Genomic DNA, 24,953 nt, shown 5'->3' with positions numbered 1-24,953 from the left:
GATATGATCACCATGTATAATACATAAGGGGGGATATGATCTCCATGTATAATACATAAGGGGGGATATGATCTCCATGTATAATACATAAGGGGGGATATGATCACCATGTATAATACATAAGGGGGGATATGATCTCCATGTATAATACATAAGGGGGGATATGATCTCCATGTATAATACATAAGGAGGGATATGATCTCCATGTATAATACATAAGGGGGGATATGATCTCCATGTATAATACATAAGGGGGGATATGATCACCATGTATAATACATAAGGGGGGATATGATCTCCATGTATAATACATAAGGGGGGATATGATCTCCATGTATAATACATAAGGGGGATATGATCTCCATGTATAATACATAAGGGGGGATATGATCTCCATGTATAATACATAAGGGGGGATATGATCTGCATGTATAATACATAAGGGGGGATATGATCTGCATGTATAATACATAGGTTGGTTCATATAGTGAACTCAGTGTAGAGTTATCCCCCCTGAGGTCATCACAGAAGACAAGGGGGCGCTCTTTACGTCTGGAGGTAAATAAATATAATCTCCAAACACAGAAAGGTTTCTTCACAGTAAGAGCTGTGAGAATGTGGAATAGACGCCCTCAAGAGTTGGTTGTGGCCAGCTCAGTGGATTGCTGTAGGAAAGTCCTGTATTCTTTCTTGGATACACAGAATATAACTGGATACAACATTTATGGGTAAAGTTGATCCCGGGAATATCCGATTGCCTCTCGTTGTTGGAACCAAGTTCCAACTAAACCCGTTCAAGATAATAGATCCAACTTCCTCCCACCCAGGTGACTGTTAGAACTCCATTACCTTGTGTAGAAATCCCCTTCTGAGATCCTCATGTTCTAAAATATATGGACAACATTCTGACACCAGTTTGTAGACTCCACCTTGAGCTTCCGAGATAGTCATGCAGTTCTGTGACACCCCCTTAGGTGATGGAGCCACTTCTATACTATCAATGGTGTCATTGGTTATATGATTCATGACTCCGGTACGCAGGTTCATCTTATTCATCATGTAGATTCCCCATCCTGTTTATGAAACGTTTGCTGTATAAAACACTCTAGAGATGCTGGTTGCAGCCAGCAATAGATCACTATAACAGATGCCTGTGTGGGTCTGGATCTGGTCCCCACTGACCATTTCTAGACCCACCAAGAGATAATAAAGTATAGGAAACAAGGGGAATAAAGTTCTCCTAAAGTAAAATGTGAGCGTTACCATTCCACTACATTACATAAACGTTCCACTAATATGAAATCATTTTTAATCAGCAGACTTTGTTGATTATACTTTGAAATTAAAAATTTTGGGGAAGCACAAATTACCTAAACACTGCATTGGGAATACAAAATTTATACAAATTTCATACTGAATAAAAGCCCTATCTGTCCCCCAAAACATGATGTATAATACATCTGGGTAGACTACAAATGATAAAGTTATAATACGTAGAACTGGGACATTGCCAAACATAGAAAGAAGAAAAACCTCTCTGGGAATCAAGGAGTTTAGAGAGAGAAATGATCTGGGACTAAAGTGGCAATGACAGCTTTCAGCATTTGTGGAATTATAATTACTGATATTGCATCAATAATTTCATAATTACACTTTAGGGCCAACAGCCTAACATTTCTAGGATCCAATATTGTCTTTCACAAGCAAACTTCCAAAAACGAGATCTGTCCACTAAGAGTCAATAAAGAGAACCCCAATTGTAGGAATATGACCGCACACTCAGCACTTTGTAAGATCAGATCTCTTGTAGTTGCCTTGTGTGATATGTCTATGGAGAGGAGTAATAGCTGGACAGAGAAATAAGATAACAAGGACATCCAATCTTCACCTGATAGGATCCCTTAGACTTGCCGCAAAACTGGATGGAACACACATGGGACCAGCTGGGTTTAAGTGGTACTGTCAAGCTCATCCCAAAAAACTGCAGCAACTCACTGTTGGAAGGCTTATGCCAGCTTAGGAAGTTGCTTTCTCACTGAACAAAGACCTCTTGTCTGGTGCCCCAGCCGCAGACCTGACTGTAAAGATGTCATCTATGTGAGGATGTGGAATGTTGAAATAAGGCTTGAATCATTGGAGAAGAAGTGGAATGTATAGTAGGAGATGTAAACAAGGTGGGCTTAGCTGGAACCCTCAGGTATCACTGAAGATGTATCAGTGGAAGAATGTTAGAAAGGACTTTCCTTCTAAGACTTCAAAGACTTGCCACTTGACCACTACCTAGTCTCCGGCACTGAGGCAGTGTTGTTATTGTATTAGCTCAGGATCTGGCAATGAAAAAGCACTTGGGAACACAGCTCAGTTAGAAAAGAATGAAAATGCTTTATATGTTCCATCAAACCCTCTTAAACAGGAGATGAGTAGGATGAGAATCATGAGGAAACAGTTCAGTCATTGGTGCTTCTCTGAAAAAATGATCAAAGGTAAAAGGTTCAAAGACTTTATAGGTGAGTGCAGATGGAGATAAGCACTAATCTCAAGAAATCCATCCATTGTTTACTTATACTTTTTAGTTTGCTTTTTAAAGTAGCATTATACATTTCACTAGTTTGTGGGATGACATGAGGTGTGAAAGTAAGGAGGTACATGCAACTCTTTGATTGTGGATTAGCTGTTATCCATTTAACACCTCCCTTCTCTCAGAGTTTTCTCACTGCCGCTGAAGCTTGTGAATTCTCTGGTGTCTGATTAATCTGTAATTAATAGTAAAAGCTTTGTCACATTCTGAACACTGATATGGCTTCTCTCCAGTGTGGACCACCTGGTGTCTGATAAGACCTTCCCTCTGTCTAAAAGCTTTATCACATTCAGAACACTGATATGGCTTCTCTCCAGTATGAATACTCTGGTGTCTGATATAGGTTTCCTTATGTTTAAAATATTTATGACATTCAGAACACTGATATGGCTTCTCTCCAGTGTGAATCCTCTGGTGTGAGATAAGAATAGCCTTCGCTTCAAAAGCTTTATCACATTCAGAACACTGATACGGCTTCTCTCCAGTGTGACTCATCTGGTGTCTTTTAAGAACTACTTTTGTTGTAAAAGCTTTATCACATTCAGAACATGCATATGGCTTCTCTCCAGTGTGAATCCTCTGATGTCTGATAAGATCTTTTTTTACTATAAAAGCTTTGTCACATTCTGAACACTGATATGGCTTCTCTCCCTTGTGATCCTTCTGGTGTATAACAAGGCTTTCCTTATGCTTAAAAGCTTTATCACATTCTGAGCATTGAAATGGCTTCTCTCCAGAATGAACTCTCTGGTGTCTGATAAGGCTTTCCTTACGTGTAAAATCTTTGCCACACTCAGAACACTGATATGGCTTCTCTCCAGTGTGGACCATCTTGTGTCTGATAAACTCTGGCCGCATTGTAAAAGCTTTGTCACACTCAGAGCATTGATATGGCTTCTCTCCAGCATGAATCCTCTGGTGTCTGATAAACACCTTCTTGCAAGTAAAAGCTTTATCACATTCAGAACACTGATATGGCCTCTCTCCAGTGTGAATCCTCTCATGTATGATAAGCTGTGACTTCACTATAAAACCTTTGTCACATTCTGAACACTGAAATGATTTCTCTCCAGTGTGAATTTTCTGGTGTCTGAAAAGCTTTGACTTATGTATAAAAGCTTTATCACATTCAGAACATTGATATAGCTTCTCTCCAGTGTGACGTATCTGGTGAAGGATAAGCTCTGAGTTCAATGCAAAAGTTATGTTACATTCAGAACACTGATATGGCTTCTCTCCTGTGTGGATCTTCTTGTGTATGTTAAGGCTTTCAATACGTCTAAAAGCTTTGTCACATTCAGAACATTGATATGGATTCTCTCCAGTGTGAATTCTCTGGTGTCTGGTAAGACTTGGCTTCAATGGGAAAGCTTTGCCACATTCAGAACATTGATATGGCTTTTCTCCAGTGTGAACCCTCTGGTGTGACAAAAGCTTTGTTTTGGTTGCAAAAGCTTTGCCACATTCAGAACATTCATACAGCTTCTCTCCAGTGTGACTCCTCTGGTGTGAGAGAAGGCTTTTCTTATGTGTAAAAGCTTTATCACATTCAGAACACTGATATGGCTTCTCTCCAGTGTGATTCCTCTGGTGTGAGATTAGATGAGCCCTCTTTATAAAAGCTTTATCACATTCAGAACACTGATATGGCTTCTCTCCGGTGTGAATCTTCTGGTGTGTGATAAGACCTAACTTTGTTGTAAAAGCTTTGCCACATTCAGAACACTGATATGGCTTCTCTCCAGTGTGACTCTTCTGGTGTGAGAGAAGGCTTTCCTTATGTGCAAAAGCTTTATCGCATTCAGAACACTGATACAGCTTCTCCCCAGTGTGAATCTTTTGGTGTGAGATAAGATTAGCTTTCTGTGCAAAAGATTTATCACATTCAGAACATTGATATGGCTTCTCTCCAGTGTGAATCTTCTGGTGTGAGATAAGACCTGACTTTGTTGTAAAAGCTTTATCGCATTCAGAACACTGATACAGCTTCTCCCCAGTATGAATCTTTTGGTGTGAGATAAGATTAGTTTTCTGTGCAAAAGATTTATCACATTCGGAACACTGATATGGCTTCTCTCCAGTGTGAATCTTCTGGTGTGTGATAAGACTTGACTTCACTGTAAAAGCTTTATCACATTCAGAACACTGATATGGCTTCTCTCCAGTATGAACCCATTGGTGTTCGATTAGCTGTGCCTTCCGTAGAAAATCCTTGTCACATTTGGAGCACTGAAATGGTTTCTCTTCAGTGTGAATCATCTTGTGTATTTTAAGACCTTCCTTATGTTTAAAGGTTTTGTCACATTCAGAACACTGATATGGCTTCTCTCCAGTGTGGCCCCTCTGGTGTCTGATAAGATCTGCCTTCACTATAAAAGCTTTGTCACATTCAGAACACTGATTTGGCTTCTCTTCGGTGTGAATCTTTTTGTGTTTTATAAGATTACCCTTTGTTGTAAAAGGTTTGTCACATTCAGAACACTGAAATGGTTTCTCACCAGTGTCCGTCTCCTGCTGTGTGATGCGTTTTGCCTTCATTGTAAAACCTTTCACTTTCCAAAGAAGAAGTAACTTTTAAAATGACTCCTCTTATGTATACAGGGGATGGACGTTTCACTTCCAGAACACTGAAATTACTTCTCTCCTGTTGTCCTCTGAGAATGGATTTCCCACGTAGCTCAGTTGTACATATAAAGAGCAACTTGACCAAAAACTTGGTTCCTCAATCCACCTGTATAGAAAAAAAAATAAATACAAGTCAGAATTCTATATAAAGGGTTAAATAAAGTTACTTCCTATTTTAACTCTCTTTTTAAAGAGTAACTGCATTTTTGTTGAAAAAATAATCTGAGTGATCAATGTACATTGCTGGGATTTTAATAACTTTGTTGTAGATTCCAACCTGTTTCTGCTGTGAAGATGTCAATGTGTAAAGTGGATGTTAATGGGGGTGACATTTTCATGATTATTTAGTTGATGCCCCTGCAGTGTTCTAATGAGGAAAGTCTGCATCCCTTTAGAAGTGATTAGACCTTGGGAGTATCACATCAAAAATAAAATCTTTGTACAACAGGATGCCTAAAATGTAACTTTTTTAGTGAAGACTTCTGGGAAAATCAATGACCCAATCACAGCAGCAGGAAATGACATTTCTGAGGGGTGTTCAGTACACAAGCTGTTTATAGAACGCCTCCAGGTTGCCATATTGCATTGAATTTTACAGAAAATAACAGCGCTGCAGATTGAACAGGAAAAAAATCATTTTTAAAAACATTCAATTACAATATGGATTGTGGATCATATGTATATGTCATATTTTTTGTCACTTTCCCCACAAAAGTGGAGTTATCCTTTAAATATATCTAATATATAGAAAGTATATCTACAACATTGTACATATCTAAATGTTTGTATTTTATGGAGGACACTAGATTATTCCCATTGGCTGGTAAAATTGACAATTTCTTACAGTTTTCTGCAGCAGAATCTCATTCTTTGTTCTCATTCAGAGCATTGTGCTGCATTGTGATGGGTGAAGATACTTGGGTTCAGATTTGCAGGTACATTCGGCAAGTGCATCTAAAAACCCGAACAACGCAGACTAAAATACATATCCAATGGTAGCCAATAGGAGGTGAATCTTGAAAATCAACGCTCTTCATTTTCCAGCCTAATAGGCCAGGGATTGTGAAAGAAAGGACACAAGGGCAGTGCCAGGTGGGACATGGACCAATGCAAAAAAGGTAAAGTATGACTTATTTTTAAATAACAAAACAGGGGGGGAGGGGAGCAGAACATCTCAAACTCCTTGAGTGAAAGTACATAATAATTAATTAGTAGCAAGAGAATGTTGAACGAGGACAGACAGGGCAGACATGTGAGCCTTGATAGTTCTAAGGGCTAAATATGTTTCTACCCCAAAACTAATGGAAATACATAATACGGCCCACAAAAAAAGCATTTGACAAAACCCCCAAAGAATCACTACAGCAAAAATAAATTTCTGCATACGATGATAATTCAATAAACTATAGGTTCAGAGGAAGTCTGTGCAGACCCAGTTGGTCACTCTAGTGGAGCATCTGAAGATTGTTGCTGCCCTAGCAGCTCAGCGATGGGGAGGGTCAGCCATTTCCTGCAAAAACTTACTCCCTGTGATGATTCCTGACAACACTTGAATGCATGGCCGAGGGAGAGGGGTGGCCTCAGAACCAGTGGGCCGGCCTCATCTCTCCTTTCCTGTCAGGGGAGCTGCAGAAAGCCTACTGTGACCTCCTACCAGCTGATGCCAATAATCTAAATGGGGAGATCTTGGCCCACCTTAGAGTGACTGTTGCTGTCCATGGACACTGAATACATTGTTGGAAGGATTGGGCCAACCAGTCAACATATTCCCAAATGCAACTGCAACCTGCCATGAAGTTGATGTAACCGGAGAAGTTGACAAAACCTCAGACTGTGAAATGGGTCAATGTGGACCAGTACCTGAGGAGCAAATTAGTGGGCTTCAACATTGGGCCAACTATGAGGAACCCTAAGTGGTGGACCTACTGGTGGAACGGTACACCATGGTGGAGGAACTACTTGGACCTGCCAAGTCCCGAGGAGCTTTGGCAGTACAGAGAACAAAGTCATCACCAAAACTGGGAACCAGCACTCAGGAGTCAGGGAGCTACCAAACCAGTGTCTCAGAGTTCTGCTCCAGCACAAAAGAATGAGAACATGCTGTACTGATGGTATCACACCTAGGGCCATGTCCATGCCACAGGAGGAGCCCATGAAGTGCAGAGTGTTACTGAGGGTTTCCTGCTATGCTCAAAGGGTCTGTACTGCCCACCTGGATCTGATTAAGGGGCAAATATAATCTGACATCTGGGTGAATCAGCTCCATGAACAGGTATTACTGGACTCCAATATTAAGGTAACCCTTGTCCATACCAGAGTAATTGGGAGAGTGGGCCCCTAATTAAGACCCCACGGGTAGTATGCATATATAGGAAAACTAAAGAATATCCATTGATACAACTGACATCACTGCTACGTGTGGCATGGATACCCAACGGGTTGGGGTCGCACACAATCTGATATATGACATCATAGTGGTACTGTCCTTTCTTTGTGGAACTGTGGGATTATGTGAGCAGAGGTATGCCTGAACATGGTCACAGGTGTATTCCCTTTGAAGGGCTGGACATTGTGATGGGGGCGGTGTATCTCCTATGCACGTTATGGTTGGGAAGGATGTAGAGGGAACTTCCCCATTGTAGGCTATGTCTGAAGAAGATGGGGGAGGAGGTTACTGTAGTGCTGACCTAGAAATGTCAAGGTGAGCATTTGGTGTCACCCAAATGCAGGACCCAACATTTTAAAAAAATGCCAGCGAACAAGTCACTGTGATTAATAGAGGATCACAAGTGCTTGAAGCCAAAAAGAGGTTTCTATACTTTGTGGTGAATAGTGAGTTGCTGTATCAAGTCACCAAAGTTTGGGAAAGTGTAACAGTTATTGGTCTCCAAGCCTTTGATACATGTTACTCGATATGGCTCACAATGACACATGGGGTGGTCACCTGTGGACTGAGAAATCAAAGGCAAAGATAACAGACCAGTTCTATTGGCCAGAATGACTGCTAATGTGAAGAGGTATTGTGGTTAATGTCCCATTTGTCAACTAACCTCCTGGTACCTTCGGCTATTGTAATTTGAGAGTATTACAATGGATCTGATCAACCCAGGGTAACCAATATATCCTGTGGTGCACAATTATACACCAAGTTATCTAGAAGCGGTCTGTAATGGAACTCGGACCCCGACTGTGCTTGGGTACTTCCGTTAGACTCCTGATTTCCCTGTCCAAACACTGACCACAGACACCCCCGCTGACCATACAAGACTAGACGGCACCAGAAGTGAAGGAAACCAGGAAATAGACTACTTTATTTGAACACAGATACAAGATATATACATTCAAGGGAGCAACCCCCCCTCCCTGCATAACGACACAGGGCGGGACAATCTACATTAAGTAACAAGAGACACACTAACAGACAGTCCCATCAAGAGGGCTGCTGAAGACACCCCCCACCAAGCCAATACACATAGACATACATCACATAATAGTTTGCTCCCAAGCAAGACACACAAGAGAACAATGGGATGCAACCACATGGCATTAAACAATTCACAACCCTCCACCCCAATATTAGGACAGATCACCCTGTACCCCTAACAGGCACAGGGTGACTTACACATAATAAGGATATGGGGAGCTAAGGCAGGGGTCTCCGCACCTCTCCAAAGTGAGCTGTGTTCCATGGGCCTCCCACCCAAAGTGACTCCCATCACATATCTCCCCTTTTGGCAGGGGACTAACGCAGGAGGAAACCCCAGACAGGTGGACTCCGAAGTTAGTCTGTACTTCCAGTCCCCCAATGCCAGCACCCACACAGTACCCCAAATTGTCCCACACAAAGCATTACTCACCCAGCCAACCTCTGCCTCTCTCATAGAACATACCCGCCGTTGTGGAGAAGTATGCTCTGGTCCTCCCTGAAGTCCTCTCAGCTGCTGGAGAGAAGACAGGGTGGCTGGGCCGACTCCATCATGCCGTTTGAGATCTGGGACGACTGCCCAGCATCACTGGGGTATCCAGGTGGTGACTGTAGTTGCTAGGCAGAGGCCAGCAGTGCTCTGTCCTGTTGCCAGCACTTCTGCTGGGGACCCCACATCTGCTCCGGCTAACCGTGGGGGAGGGAGGCCGGCTTCCTCCACTCCCAGACTGTGGATCTGCTCCTGGGATGGAATTCCTCTGTCACTGTCCCCCTGGTGCACAGATCCTGGCTTGGGAGGGAAGACAGTTTCCTCCACTCTGACTGACTGTGTGGGAGTGTGACAGGAGTGACTTTTGGGGGTGGGGGGACCCCTGTGTCAGCTCCCTAAATTACCCTTATGTTTAACCCACCCTGGGGTACAGGGTGGGAATGTCCGAGTATTGTGTATTGGTGTGGAGATTGTTCATTGTTCTCTGCCATGTGGTTGTCTATTGTTCACTGTTCTCTGCCAAGTGGCTGCATCCTATTGTTCTAGCAAACTATTATGGGATGTACTGTTTGTGTATTGGTGTGGGGGGTTGGTCAATGTTCACTGCCATGTGCATCCCATTGTTCTGTGTCTTGGTTTGATGGGACGGCCTGATGATGTGTTTCCTGTTACTGGTTGTATTTCCCCACCCTGTGTATATATCTTGTGTTTGTGTTAAAATAAAGCAATTGACTTCCTGTCTTAAGAAGATTCTGGTGCTATTTCCTGTAGGATCAGTGGTGGTGTCCGTGGGTTTGTGGTCGGACAGGGAAGCAGGAAATACCCTAGAGCAGTCGGGGTCCGTTACATTGGTGGTAAGCAGTGGGATTGTGCTTCCAAGCTGTGAACACATCCAAACCACCGGGATCCAAGAGCAGGAAAGGAGACGTCAGTCACCCCAGTGGAGATATGGACCTGGCATCAGAATTCCCAGGGTTGCTGCAGACTGTTCTTGCAACATACCCCAGGACTGTGTCTACAGATCAGTACCTGGAGCTAAGGCAGCAGATTTGGGAGGTGCTTTGGAGAGGAGACCTTCAGTCTGCTGGTATGGACAATGGCAAGTGTAATCCAACCCCAGGGGAACGGGCCAGGGACCATCTGAAGTTATGGATGCCATTCCTGGGAGAGCGACCCCAGGAGCAATGGGTGACTGAGTTGGACAGGCTGGTCCAGCAGGAGATAGAGCTGGACAACCGATATAGGGCTTTGCGATGGTACGCAGAGCAGGAATATTTAGGAGTGTCAACAGAGTGCTGTCCGGAGGGATATGACTTTCGTGGCCCTGGATTGCTGTGGGAGAGCCTTACAGATCTTTTTGTGTTTGGCGATGAAGGAGAACCTACCCTGGAGGAGTTGCGAGAAGGCAGAGAGGCTACGATCCACCGCCACGTGGCCTGGTACTCTGCCGGATCTACACATCCCGAATCTCCACAGCTGCCGTCGCGGCATCAGACAAAGCAGGGCCCGCCTTGGCCTGCCACATCCAAGTCCCCGGGCCCCCTCCCCTCCACATGCTGCCCAGCCGCTCCCTGTTTCTGAAGGGGGGGAGCAGCGCTGCCCAGAGCTCCGTCTGACCCCATGATGCAGGGCCTTCCACGCTGCCTTTAGCACCCGGAGCCTCCTGCCTCCTGCTCCCTCCTGTCCTGCTTCCTTCTCCCCAGCGTGTGCTGCACAGCCGCCCTCTGTGCCTCTGCCACCGCATAGCCTGGAACTCCGTCCAATCCGGTGGATCGGGGCCTGCTACATGGCCTACAGCGGCCTACAACACCTGCAGACACCGGGCCCTGTAGCGGCTAGCTACTCGCCCATCGATCTAACAGCAGCAGGGGGCGGATGCTGATAACCCCCGAGCCTCCGGCAGTCCACTACAGTGCCTGTCCCAGCAGGGCCGAACTCGGCCCACTCCTACCAAGCCATGGCCTACTCCATCCAAGATCGCAGCCTGCAGCAGATGACCCAGCCACCCACCGCTCTCCCACCGCACCAAAGAGGACTGAAGTTGAGCAGGGACGACCCCCCAACCTCACCCGCACCTGGAGGGTAGAGCGGTGTCACCCAGATCCCCCCTCCAAGGCAACTACAGTACCCGGCCTGGCGAGGCCTACCGTGGCCTACCCCTGCACGCTCCTCCGGCAATTCACCCAGCAGTAAGCCTACAGTCTAAAAGATCGTCAAGACCCACCACGGCATGCTCACCGCAACCGTGAGCCTACAGTCCCCATCTCCTTCTCCTCCTGAACCCACAGATGAACCCGGCCTGCGAGACCCGACTCAGCCTTCCACATCGAGGCCTGACCTGGATCCGAGGCCCTCCTGCCTACCCCTGTGAGTAGCGAAACCTGCCACATCCTACCAAGATGTGGCCCTACCTTGACCCGAGGCCCCTCTATCCACCCCCGAAGTAGACTTGGCGAGTGACCCTGCCCCCGGAGAACGGCCCTGCCTTGGTGAGGACTACCATCCCGGACCTCCTGTGCCCATTGGATGATCAACCCGGCCCTGACCTGAAACCCTTCGGATTATCAACCCTACTCCGACCTGCAGCCCACCTGACGACCCCCCTCATAACCCTCCAATCTGAGACTCACACAATCTGGAACTTGCAACCTACAACTTACCGAACTGATCCCTACCCACCCTGATCCTAATCACTAGAACTCCTGCTATAAAAAGCTACTTCAACATGATATGCCACTGCACGATGGACTATCCGCAACAATACGCCCTGAGAAACCTTTCACCTTCCTCACCTGTCCACCTCTCCGTTTACCCTCCTAAAATGCCACCTGTACTCCTCCTCCTCATACGCCTCTCCTCCATTCCCAAAATCTCCTCTCTCTACCCCCCTTCTCCTCCAAAACAACTATACATCGCACCCTCACTGCTTCCATCTCCCCACTACGGCTCTCACCACCTCCTCCTAATACTCGACTCTCCCACCGACCCACACAACACCACTGACAGACTCACACGCTCATGCACATCCAGCTCCCATGCCACCTTTCTCACCCTTCTTCTTCTCCTAACTGCCGGGGACATCTCCCCGAACCCTGGCCCCTCACCACCTCACTCACCCACTAGGCACCCTCCTACTTCCACAAACTGCTGCAACCCCCTCAACCTAATACCTGTCCCCTTGCTCCCCACAACCACCCCTCCATTCTTGTGTGCACTCCTGAAGGCCTGATTGGTTTGCAACAAGCTCACCACCATCCATGACCTCTTTATCTCCCGCTCCCTCAACCTCCTAGCGGTCACCGAAACCTGGATCCAAGCCACTGACTCTACCTCCCCTGCAGCACTCTCCTATGGATGTCTCGTCTGGACCCACTCACCCAGACCAAGCGGTCGTAGAGGTGGTGGGGTCGGCATGCTCTTGTCACCGCTGAGCACCTTCCAGATCCTCCCAAACCCCCCTCTATCCTTCTCCTCCTTTGAGGCCCACTGCATCCGGCTATTCTCTCCTACCCCTCTGAGGATTGCAGTAATCTATCGGCCTCCTGGACCCGTATCCCGCTTCCTCAATGATTTCTTCGCCTGGTTACCCTTATTCCTCTCCTCAGAGCTACCCACCATCATCCTTGGAGACTTCAATATCCCTATCAACGTCAATAACCCGGCTACATCCCAACTCCTCCACCTAACCTCTTTTTTGCACTCACACAGTGTACACAGTCCTCCACCCACTCCAACAGGAACACCCTGGACCTTGTTTTTTCTCATCTCTGCACCCTCCACAACCTCACAAACACCCCTTTCCCTCTTTCTGACCACAACCTCATTACATTCTCTGTCTCCCCATCCTCAAACACCTCCCCCCCAAATGTCAAACTATCACCAGCCGTAACCTCCGCAACCTGAACCCGGCCCCTCTTCACTCTGCAGCTGACCGACTTTACAACAGTATCCTTCCACTGTCCTGCCCTGACCTGGCCACTACTGCGTATAACGACTCGCTGTCAGCCACCCTAGACTCCTTAGCACCCCTAACCACACGTAGCATTAGACCCCGACCGCTTCAACCCTGGCAGAACGACCACACCAAATATTTTAAATGACGCAGTCATGAGCTGGAGCGATTATGGTGCAAAACCAGATCCCAACAAGTGTTCACCCTATACAGGTCTGCCTTCCTCACCTACACCTCCTCCCTCTACACTGCCAAACAAGCCTACTTCGTAACACTCATCAATACTGTCATGGAAATTTTGTATTGTTGGTCGAACTTTAAATGTGTCATGTATTCGTGTTATTCATATGTCTCTCGTGTGGCTTAATTAAAGCTCTGAAGGCTGCAATTGGGCCATGCGCATGTACAATGTATGTATTACAGTACTCGGCTTGGTAATGGATGAGATGGCAGATCTGCGCTTATAGACCGGCGTGTATACCACCACGGCATTCCATGCGAATGCTGCTGTCAGTAGACCGTGGGCCTGTATCCACATATCAGCAGCATGGTACCGCGTGGGCTTCATAACGCAATGCGCAAGCGGTGTGAACTCCACGTGTAGGCTTATGCATATCTTACAACCCATTACTAATCTGAACTGTATCTCGGATGGATGTGTTTTAATAAAGAACGTATCGGACCCATCCAGGTACAGACTGATATTTTTAGGGAGTGCTTGTGCAGAGAATTTTGCATACCAATAGAAGCTAGTAGGACAGGAAATATGACCTCAGATGGCTCATAGGGGGGAAGGGGAGGAAGTCTGCTGACCTCAGAAGACTCATGGGGGAGGACCAGTGATAGATAATAGCAAAGGCTATGCTCCAATTGGAATGTATATCCTCTGTATAGGCAATCCCCATTGTATTGTTCGGTGGGAGGGTTTGACTTTATTCATGTGGGGGGCATGTGTGTATTCTTAATAAAAACAGAGAGCTGAGCCTAAAGCCGGCCCTTATGTGAGTTGCAACCAGCCTTAGAGTGTCGTGTGATCATTCTAGGGTAACGGAGCTCCATCACCCACAAATTCAACAGAACCAAAGTATTTGGATGGGCAGGAATCGTGTAGTTTGGCTGCAGTCGTGGTAAACGAGATTCGCACAGCTTTATGGGGGATTTCTGCGCATCCAACTGCGAGTACTCACGGTAAGGAGAAATTCGTTAAAGCGAATTTCCAAGACAATACCCTCTCTACCAGTCCTTGCCGGCTCTTCTCTACTTTCAACTCCCTACTCTCTCCCCCCCACCTCTACCCAGTACCTCACTCACTGTCCACGAGATTGCCAACCACTTCCAAAACAAGATCGACGCAATTCCTAGGGACATCGCCAATGCTCAGACTTCCACCCCACATAGCCTCCCTCCCATGATAACCCTCTCAACACTCCCCTCCTCTGACCTCGCAACTGCCCATACCCCCACCCCACCTAACATCCTGCACACTAAAACCCCCCCAACACTCCACTCCTTCAACCTTGCTACCACTGAAGAGGTCGCTAAGGTCTTCTCTGAAGCCAGCCTCACCACCTGCCCCCTTGACCCTGTCCCCACACAACTCCTACAGTCACCCTCCTCCTCCATCCTACGCTCCCTCACTCACATTTTCAATCTCTCCCTCTCTATTGGTACATTCCCCTCCCCCCTAAAGCACGTGAACATCACTCCCATACTCAAAAAACCCTCCCTGGACCCCACCGACCTGAACAACCTTAGACCCATCTCCCTGCTGCCATTTACATCCAAACTCCATGAGCGCTTAGTCTATAATCGCCTAAGCTCCCACCTCAACGACAACAACCTCCTTGGTCCCCTACAGTCTGGCTCCCATCCCCTACACTCCACCAAAACCGCCCTACTCAAAACCACCAACGACCTGCTAACCGCCAAAGCTAATGGCCACTACTCAGTGCTCCTACCCCTCGACCTCTCCGCGGCCTTCGACACAGTCGACCACCCCCTCCTCCTTAAAAAACTACACTCCCTTGGCATCAGAGACTCTGCTCTCTCCTGGCTCTCCTCCTATCTGTCCCAACGCTCCTTTACTGTTACCTATAACACTGCAACCTCCCCCTCTCTCCCCCTCTCTGTTGGGGTCCCCCAAGGCTCTGTCCTCGGACCCCTTCTCTTCTCCATCTACACCTCCTCCCTTGGCCAACTGCTACACTCCCACGGCTTCAACTACCACCTCTACGCCGAATGACACACAAATCTACCTCTCCACCCCTCACCTCACCCCTTCAGTCTCCGCCCGAATCACACACCTACTGAACGACATATCAGATTGGATGTCACTCCACTTCCTCAAACTAAACCTTTCCAAAATCGAGCTCCTAGTTTTCCCCCCAGCCCACGCCCCCCCCAACCTCTCCATCATGACTAATAATGCCATCATCAGTCCCAGCCCGCAAGCCAAAGTCCTAGGTGTCACTCTAGACTCCAATCTGTCCTTCCAGCCCCATGTCCAATCGCTGCCAAATTGATGCAGATTCCACCTCCGCAACATCTCCAAAATACGTACATTCCTAACCCCAGACACTACTAAACTACTCGTTCACTCCCTTATTATCTCACGTCTGGACTACTGCAACTCCTTCCTCACCGGCTTACCTCATCACAGACTATCTCCACTTAAGTCTATCCTGAACTCTGCAGCCAGACTCATCCACCTTACCAACCGCTCCGCATCTGCCACCCCCCTCTGCCAATCCCTCCACTGGCTTCCGATTGCCCAACGCATAAAATTCAAACTTCTAAAATTGACGTATAAAGCTATTCATAATACTGCCCCAAACTACCTCACCGACCTAATATCCAAATACCACCCAACACGTACTCTTCGCTCCTCACAAGACCTCCTACTCTCTAGCTCCCTGGTCTCCTCCTCTCATGCCCGATTCCAGGACTTCTCCAGGTCTTCCTCCATCCTCTGGAACTCACTACCCCAATCCATCAGACTGTCACCTACTCTCCTCACCTTTAGGCACACCCTGAAAACCCATCTCTTCAGTGAAGCCTACCCTGCCCTCACCTAACTGCCGATCTCCTCTACTCCTCCTACCACTCCATCCCCCACAGCCATTTTCTCCTGTACCACTATCCCCTCCCTCCTAGATTGTAAGCTCCAAGGAGCAGGGCCCTCAAACCCCTCGTGTATTGTATTGTTACTGTATTGTCTCATGTACTGTCCCCCACTATGATGTACAGCGCTGAGCAAACTTTTTGTCACTATATAAATACTGTATAATAATAATAATGTTTGGTCTCAGAGGGGTCTCAGAGCTTGAACCAGATCTGGAATACCTGCTGAAGAAAGAACTGCATGTGGAAAGGGCATACAGGCAACTGCTAAAACATGTTCGGCAGCATGCCCAAGAATCGGCAATGGAAATTCCAGAGACTGGGGATCTGATAGACTTCTCTACTGAGGAGGAACCAGCAGAAAAACATTAGTGACCTCTGCCCAGCACTGGTAACATTTTCTGGGTTCCACATACAGGAGATGGTGAACCCCTATCCCCAGACACCAGTTCCAGAGACTGGGGATTTGATTGACTTTTCTGCGGAGGAGGAACCAGCCATCGCGCCTCCAGCAGAAGAGCTGGCACCAGGGCATGGCTTTGTTGACCTCTGCCCACAACAATCAGCACTGCAGGAGCTACAGGAAGAGGATGCAATCGGCACCTCACAACGGCAGCTTGAGCTGATGTCCGTGGATGGGACTTCTGTCTCCACTGACACAACCCCAGAAAAGGGTCCGGCGTTGGGACAGGAGGATGTCAGCCTTACTTTGCAAATACTGGGGGATGTCCATCAAGTCAAAGTGGATGAGACTACAGTCACCACCTGGATACCCCAGGGATGCTGGGCAGTCGGCCCAGATCCCCCACCTCATGATGGAGTCGGCCCAGCCACCCTGTCTTCTCTCCAGTGGCTGAGAGGACTTCAGGGAGAAGGACCAGTCCGTACTTCTCCCTAGAGGTGGGTATGTTCTACGAGAGAGGCAGAGGTTGGCTGGGTGAGTAATGCTTTGTGTGGGACAATTTGTTTGGGGTACTGTGTGAGTGCTGGCATTGGGGAACTGGAAGTACTGACTAACTTCGGAGTCTATTCGTCTAGGATTTACTTCTGTGTTAGTCTCCTGCCGAAAGGGGAGATATGTGACAGGAGTGACTTTTGGAGGTGGGGGGACCCCTGTGTCAGCTCCCTAAATTACCCTTATGTTTAACCCACCCTGTGCCTGTTAAGGGGTACAGGGTGGGAATGTCTGAGTATTGTGTATTGGTGTGGGGATTGTTCATTGTTCTCTGCTATGTGGTTGTCCATTGTTCATTGTTCTCTGCCATGTGGTTGTCCATTGTTCATTGTTCTCTGCCATGTGGTTGTCCATTGTTCACTGTTCTCTGCCAAGTGGCTGCATCCTATTGTTCTAGCAAACTATTATGGGATTTACTGTTTGTGTATTGGCGTGGGGGTTGGTCAATGTTCTCTGCCATGTGCTGCATCCCATTGTTCTGTGTCTTGGTTTGATGGGACGGCCTGATGATGTGTTTCCTGTTCCTGGTTGTGTTTCCCCGCCCTGTGTATATATCTTGTGTTTGTGTTAAAATAAAGCAGTTGACTTCCTGTCTTAACAAGAGTCTGGTGCTGTCTATTTCCTGTAGGATCAGCGGTGGTGTCCGTGGGTCCGTGTTCGGACAGGGAAGCTGGCGTTTAACAGAAATACCCCAGCGCAGGAGGGGTCCGGTTCCGTTACAGGGAGGAATGACAATAACCTCCTCTTCCTTCTCCCCCTGGGCCTCTGATACTACCACAGGTGTGGGGCAGAGGTCCTGGACCCTCTGTCCGGTTGTCAGCACTTCAGCTAAAGAAGTTTCTTTTACCTCCAAAGATGCTGCTGGCTGGAAATCTCATGTCCCTGTCAATGGTGTAGGAGAAAGGCCGGCCGCCTCTTCTCTCAGGGAGACTGAAGCTGTTGTTGATACTGGGTAGAGCTCAGCAATGTTTGGCCCTGTTGCCAGCTCTTTTGCAGGAGGCTCACCAGGTTGTTTTTCCTCAGCAGAGAAGTCTATCAAATCCCCAGTCTCTGGAATGGCTAAATGTCCATGGCATGGGCTGGTGGCCCTTTGGCCCAGTGGCAGCACTTTGGCAGGTGACTCATCACCCATAACATCCTCCAGTGAAAAATCCATTAGATCCATATATTCTGGGATCTGTAATTGGAGGGATGAGCCGACTGCTCCATCTTCTATACCCTCATCCAACTGTTGGACAGACGCATTCCTCCACCCAAGCTCGTCCCGTATAGAAACATGATCGTTCATGTAAGCCAGCACTTGCTGCATCCACCATAAAACCTCTGTTTCCATAGCTGCGGGTGGTATCTGTCTCTCCTCTCCTGTTATCCGAACCTTGGATCACGGTGGAGGTTTGGATGTGTTCACAGCCAGGAAGCACAATCCCATCGCTTGCCACCAATGTGACGGAACCGGACCCCGAGGGCGCTTGGGTACTTCCGTTAGACTCACGCTTCTCATCTGAACACCGACCACAGACACCACCGCTGACCATACAAGACTAGATGGCACCAGACGTGAAGGAAACCAGGAAAAAGACTAATGTATTTTAACATGCAGTCAGGTCCATAAATATTGGGACATCGACACTATTCTAACATTTTTGGTTCTATACACCACCACAATGGATTTGAAATGAAACGAACAAGATGTGCTTTAACTTCAGACTGTCAGCTTTAATTTGAGGGTATTTACATCCAAATCAGGTGAACGGTGTAGGAATTACAACAGTTTGCATATGTGCCTCCCACTTGATAAGGGACCAAAAGTAATGGGACATAATAATAATCATAAATCAAACTTTCACTTTTTAATACTTGGTTGCAAATCCTTTGCAGTCAATTACAGCCTGAAGTCTGGAACGCATAGACATCACCAGACGCTGGGTTTCATCCCTGGTGATGCTCTGCCAGGCCTCTACTGCAACTGTCTTCAGTTCCTGCTTGTTCTTGGGGCATTTTCCCTTCAGTTTTGTCTTCAGCAAGTGAAATGCTCAATCGGATTCAGGTCAGGTGATTGACTTGGCCATTGCATAACATTCCACTTCTTTCCCTTAAAAAACTCTTTGGTTGCTTTTGCAGTCTGCTTTGGGTCATTGTCCATCTGCACTGTGAAGCGTCCAATGAGTTGTGAAGCATTTGGCTGAATATGAGCAGATAATATTCCCGAAACACTTCAGAATTCATCCGGCTGCTTCTGTCAGCAGTCACATCATCAATAAATACAAGAGAACCAGTTCCATTGGCAGCCATACATGCCCACGCCATGACACTACCACCACCATGATCACTGATGAGGTGGTATGCTTAGGATCATGAGCAGTTCCTCTCCTTCTCCATACTCTTCTCTTCCCATCACTCTGGTACATGTTGATGTTGGTCTCATCTGTCCATAGGATGTTGTTCCAGAACTGTGAAGGCTTTTTTACATGTCGTTTGGCAAACTCTAATCTGGCCTTCCTGTTTTTGAGGCTCACCAATGGTTTACATCTTGTGGTGAACCCTCTGTATTCACTCTGGTGAAGTCTTCTCTTGATTGTTGACTTTGACACACATACACCTACCTCCTGGAGAGTGTTCTTGATCTGGCCAACTGTTGTGAAGGGTGTTTTCTTCACCAGGGAAAGAATTCTTCGGTCATCCACCACAGTTGTTTTCCGTGGTCTTCCGGGTCTTTTGGTGTTGCTGAGCTCACCGGTGCGTTCTTTCTTTTTAAGAATGTTCCAAACAGTTGTTTTGGCCACGCCTAATGTTTTTGCTATCTCTCTGATGGGTTTGTTTTGTTTTTTCAGCCTAATGATGGCTTGCTTCACTGATAGTGACAGCTCTTTGGATCTCATCTTGAGAGTTGACAGCAACAGATTCCAAATGCAAATAGCACACTTGAAATGAACTCTGGACCTTTTATCTGCTCATTGTAATTGGAATAATGAGGGAATAACACACATCTGGCCATGGAACAGCTGAGAAGCCAATTGTCCCATTACTTTTGGTTCCTTAACAAGTGGGAGGCACATATGCAAACTGTTGTAATTCCTACACCGTTCACCTGATTTGGATGTAAATACCCTCAAATTAAAGCTGACAGTCTGCAGTTAAAGCACATCTTGTTCGTTTCATTTCAAATCCATTGTGGTGGTGTATAGAGCCAAAAATGTTAGAATTGTGTCCATGTCCCAATATTTATAGACCTGACTGTAGATACAAGATATATACATTCAAGGGAACAATCCACCTCCCTAAATAATGACACAGGGCGGGGCAATCTACCTTTAGTAACAAGAGACACACCAACAGACAGTCCCATCAGGAGGGCGGCTGCTGCAGACACCCCCCCCCCCCCCCACCAAGCCAATACACATAGACATACATCCCATAATAGTTTGTGCCCGAGCAAGACACAATAGAGCAATGGGATGCAAACACAAGGCATTAAACAATCTACAACCCCCACCCCAATATTAGGACAGATCACCCTGCACCCCTAACAGGCACAGGGTGACTTACACATAAGAGGGATATGGGGAGCTGAGACAGGGGTCTCCCCACCTTCCCAAAGTGAGCTGTGTTCCATGGGCCCCCCCATCCAAAGTGCCTCCCGTCACATGGTCCTTCTAAGGAAGACCTCCGCAAAAACAAAGCAAAGGAATTAATTAACATATTATTAAGAACAGGATTCCCTAAGGAGATCCTGACAGACCAAGGCACCCTGTTCATTTCAAAGGTAATGGCTGACCTGTGCACACTGATCCAAATCAAACAATTGCATATTTCTGTCTATCACCCACAGACAGATGGGATGGTCAAAAGGTTTAATAAAGCCCTAAAATCTATGCTTAAGTGGGTGGTATGAAAGGATAGGAAAGGTTGGGAGTGCTTTACTCCCAGTGCTTATATTTGCCATCAGGGAGGTTCCTCAAACATTGACCGGGTTTTCTCCATTTGAGTTTGTGTATGGGTGAAGACCACAAGGACTGATTAACCAGATAAACAGACCTAATACACCAAATCCTCTCCACATAAGACAGTGGTAGAGCATATCACCCAAATATGAGGAAGAATACCTAAGGCGATGCCTCTGGTAAAAGGGGCATTTACAGAAGGCACAAGAGGCAGATGAGGATGTACAACCAGTCTAGGTTATAAAGTACACCAACCTGGGAACCAAAATCCTGAGCAAAATCTCCCACTTCAATATATTAAAACCCAGGAAAAACCAAGAGCGGGTAGCTGCCCTGGCTGAGGCTAATTCACAGGGGTGGACCTAGTCTGAGATGCCACCACCCTGTCAAAGCCACAAACTCAGCAGGTAAAAGAGTTTTTGGAGAAATCCAGGCAGACCCATCATAACAGGTATGAATAAACTCACCGAACAAATCTCAGGCTTTGTAGAAAATTTTTTAAAACCGTTAGTCAGGAATACTGCTAGTTTCCTGCAAGACACTACTGACTTTCTGAACAAGATCAACAACATCCAGCAATTACCATCTAATACGCTTCTAGTGACTATGGGTGTAGTATCCCTGTATAGTAATCTATGGATGTAGTATCCCTGTATAGTAATCTATGGATGTAGTATCCCTGTATAGTAATCTATGGATGTAGTATCCCTGTATAGTAATCTATGGATGTAGTATCCCTGTATAGTAATCTATGGATGTAGTATCCCTGTATAGTAATCTATGGATGTAGTATCCCTGTATAGTAATCTATGGATGTAGTATCCCTGTATAGTAATCTATGGATGTAGTATCCCTGTATAGTAATATATGGATGTAGTATCCCTGTATAGTAATATATGGATGTAGTATCCCTGTATAGTAATCTATGGATGTAGTAATATATGGATGTAGTATCCCTGTATAGTAATCTATGGATGTAGTATCCCTGTATAGTAATCTATGGATGTAGTATCCCTGTATAGTAATCTATGGATGTAGTATCCCTGTATAGTAATCTATGGATGTAGTATCCCTGTATAGTAATCTATGGATGTGGTATCCCTGTATAGTAATCTATGGATGTAGTATCCATGTATAGTAATGTATGGATGTAGTATCCCTGTATAGTAATATATGGATGTGGTATCCTTGTATAGTAATCTATGGATGTAGTATCCCTGTATAGTAATCTATGGATGTGGTATCCCTGTATAGTAATCTATGGATGTAGTATCCCTGTATAGTAATCTATGGATGTAGTATCCCTGTATAGTAATCTATGGATGTAGTATCCCTGTATAGTAATCTATGGATGTAGTATCCCTGTATAGTAATATATGGATGTAGTATCCCTGTATAGTAATATATGGATGTAGTATCCCTGTATAGTAATCTATGGATGTAGTAATATATGGATGTAGTATCCCTGTATAGTAATCTATGGATGTAGTATCCCTGTATAGTAATGTATGGATGTAGTATCCCTGTATAGTAATGTATGGATGTAGTATCCCTGTATAGTAATGTATGGATGTAGTATCCCTGTATAGTAATGTATGGATGTAGTATCCCTGTATAGTAATATATGGATGTGGTATCCCTGTATAGTAATCTATGGATGTGGTATCCCTGTATAGTAATATATGGATGTGGTATCCCTGTATAGTAATCTATGGATGTAGTATCCCTGTATAGTAATCTATGGATGTAGTATCCCTGTATAGTAATATATGGGTGTAGTATCCCTGTATAGTAATGTATGGATGTAGTATCCCTGTATAGTAATATATGGATGTGGTATCCTTGTATAGTAATCTATGGATGTGGTATCCCTGTATAGTAATCTATGGATGTGGTATCCCTGTATAGTAATCTATGGATGTAGTATCCCTGTATAGTAATCTATGGATGTAGTATCCCTGTATAGTAATCTATGGATGTAGTATCCCTGTATAGTAATCTATGGATGTAGTATCCCTGTATAGTAATCTATGGATGTAGTATCCCTGTATAGTAATATATGGATGTAGTATCCCTGTATAGTAATCTATGGATGTAGTAATATATGGATGTAGTATCCCTGTATAGTAATATATGGATGTGGTATCCCTGTATAGTAATCTATGGATGTAGTAATATATGGATGTAGTATCCCTGTATAGTAATCTATGGATGTAGTATCCCTGTATAGTAATATATGGATGTAGTATCCCTGTATAGTAATATATGGATGTAGTATCCCTGTATAGTAATCTATGGGTGTAGTATCCCTGTATAGTAATATATGGGTGTAGTATCCCTGTATAGTAATCTATGGATGTAGTATCCCTGTATAGTAATCTATGGATGTAGTATCCCTGTATAGTAATCTATGGATGTAGTATCCCTGTATAGTAATATATGGATGTGGTATCCCTGTATAGTAATCTATGGATGTAGTAATATATGGATGTAGTATCCCTGTATAGTAATATATGGATGTGGTATCCCTGTATAGTAATCTATGGATGTAGTAATATATGGATGTAGTATCCCTGTATAGTAATCTATGGATGTAGTATCCCTGTATAGTAATCTATGGATGTAGTATCCCTGTATAGTAATATATGGATGTAGTATCCCTGTATAGTAATATATGGGTGTAGTATCCCTGTATAGTAATCTATGGATGTAGTATCCCTGTATAGTAATCTATGGGTGTAGTATCCCTATATAGTAATATCCCTCACAAGGATGGATTAGCTGCATGTCACAGATCCTTATCATCCTCACCAAACAACAAATACATGGCTGAGGCTGTTACACGGCTGAGGATGTTACACGGCTCATTGAATTCATACTTACACACAACTACTTGCCTTCAATAAAGACATCTATCTTCAATGTCTGGGCACTGCGATGGGATGTAAAATGGCCCCCAATATGCCAATTTATTTATGGCTGACCTGGAGGAACAATTCCTGAACAGCATGGAACAAAAACCATCCAGATACTATCGCTATATTGATGATATTTTCATCATATGGACAGAAGGTGAAGAAAACCTAAAACAATTTTACTCATTGATCAACACTTCTCATCCATCAATCAAAGTAAAAATGGAATCCTCAAACACACGTCACCTTCCTAGACACCCCAGTATACATCAGGGATGATACGCTTCACACCTCAATATACAGGAAACCCACCGACAGATGCCACTACCTCCACAGTTCCAGCTTCCACCCCCAACACACGAAACGTGCCATCATACACAGTCAGGCCATCAGATACCACCGAGTATGTTCTGACCCAACACACGAAACGTGCCGTCATACACAGTCAGGCCATCAGATACCACGAGTATGTTCTGACCCAACACACGAAACGTGCCGTCATACACAGTCAGGCCATCAGATACCACCGAGTATGTTCTGACCCAACACACGAAACGTGCCGTCATACACAGTCAGGCCATGAGATACCACCGAATATGTTCTGACGCAACACACGAAACGTGCCATCATACACAGTCAGGCCATCAGATACCACCGAGTATGTTCTGACCCAACACAGGAAACGTGCCATCATACACAGTCAGGCCATGAGATACCACCGAATATGTTCTGACCCAACACACAAAACGTGCCATCATACACAGTCAGGCCATGAGATACCACCGAATATGTTCTGACCCAACACACGAAACGTGCCATCATACACAGTCAGGCCATTAGATACCACCGAATATGTTCTGACCCAACACACGAAACGTGCCATCATACACAGTCAGGCCATCAGATACCACCGAGTATGTTCTGACCCAACACACAAAACGTGCCATCATACA

General features: G+C 45.6%; 1 protein-coding gene across 1 annotated transcript in view; it reads right to left on the bottom strand.

The window, feature by feature from the left end:
* Positions 1-424: 424 nt before the first annotated feature.
* LOC149441065 (uncharacterized) overlaps positions 425-24,953 on the bottom strand; it is a 34,181-nt gene continuing 9,652 nt past the window's right edge. Inside the window, exon 2 of the mRNA XM_089657802.1 lies at positions 425-5,309. Coding sequence (XP_089513928.1) covers positions 2,711-5,116 — 2,406 coding nt within the window. The 5' untranslated portion in view covers positions 5,117-5,309 and the 3' untranslated portion in view covers positions 425-2,710. The remainder of the gene's footprint in view (positions 5,310-24,953) is intronic.

Source organism: Staurois parvus, unplaced genomic scaffold, assembly GCF_062004578.1.
Source record: "Staurois parvus isolate SC_StPar_1 unplaced genomic scaffold, SC_StPar_1.0 ptg001030l, whole genome shotgun sequence".
Classification (NCBI taxonomy): Eukaryota; Metazoa; Chordata; class Amphibia; order Anura; family Ranidae; genus Staurois; species Staurois parvus.
The sequence above is the reverse complement of the archived record's forward strand: the minus strand, read 5'-3'. Positions and strand labels throughout refer to the sequence as shown.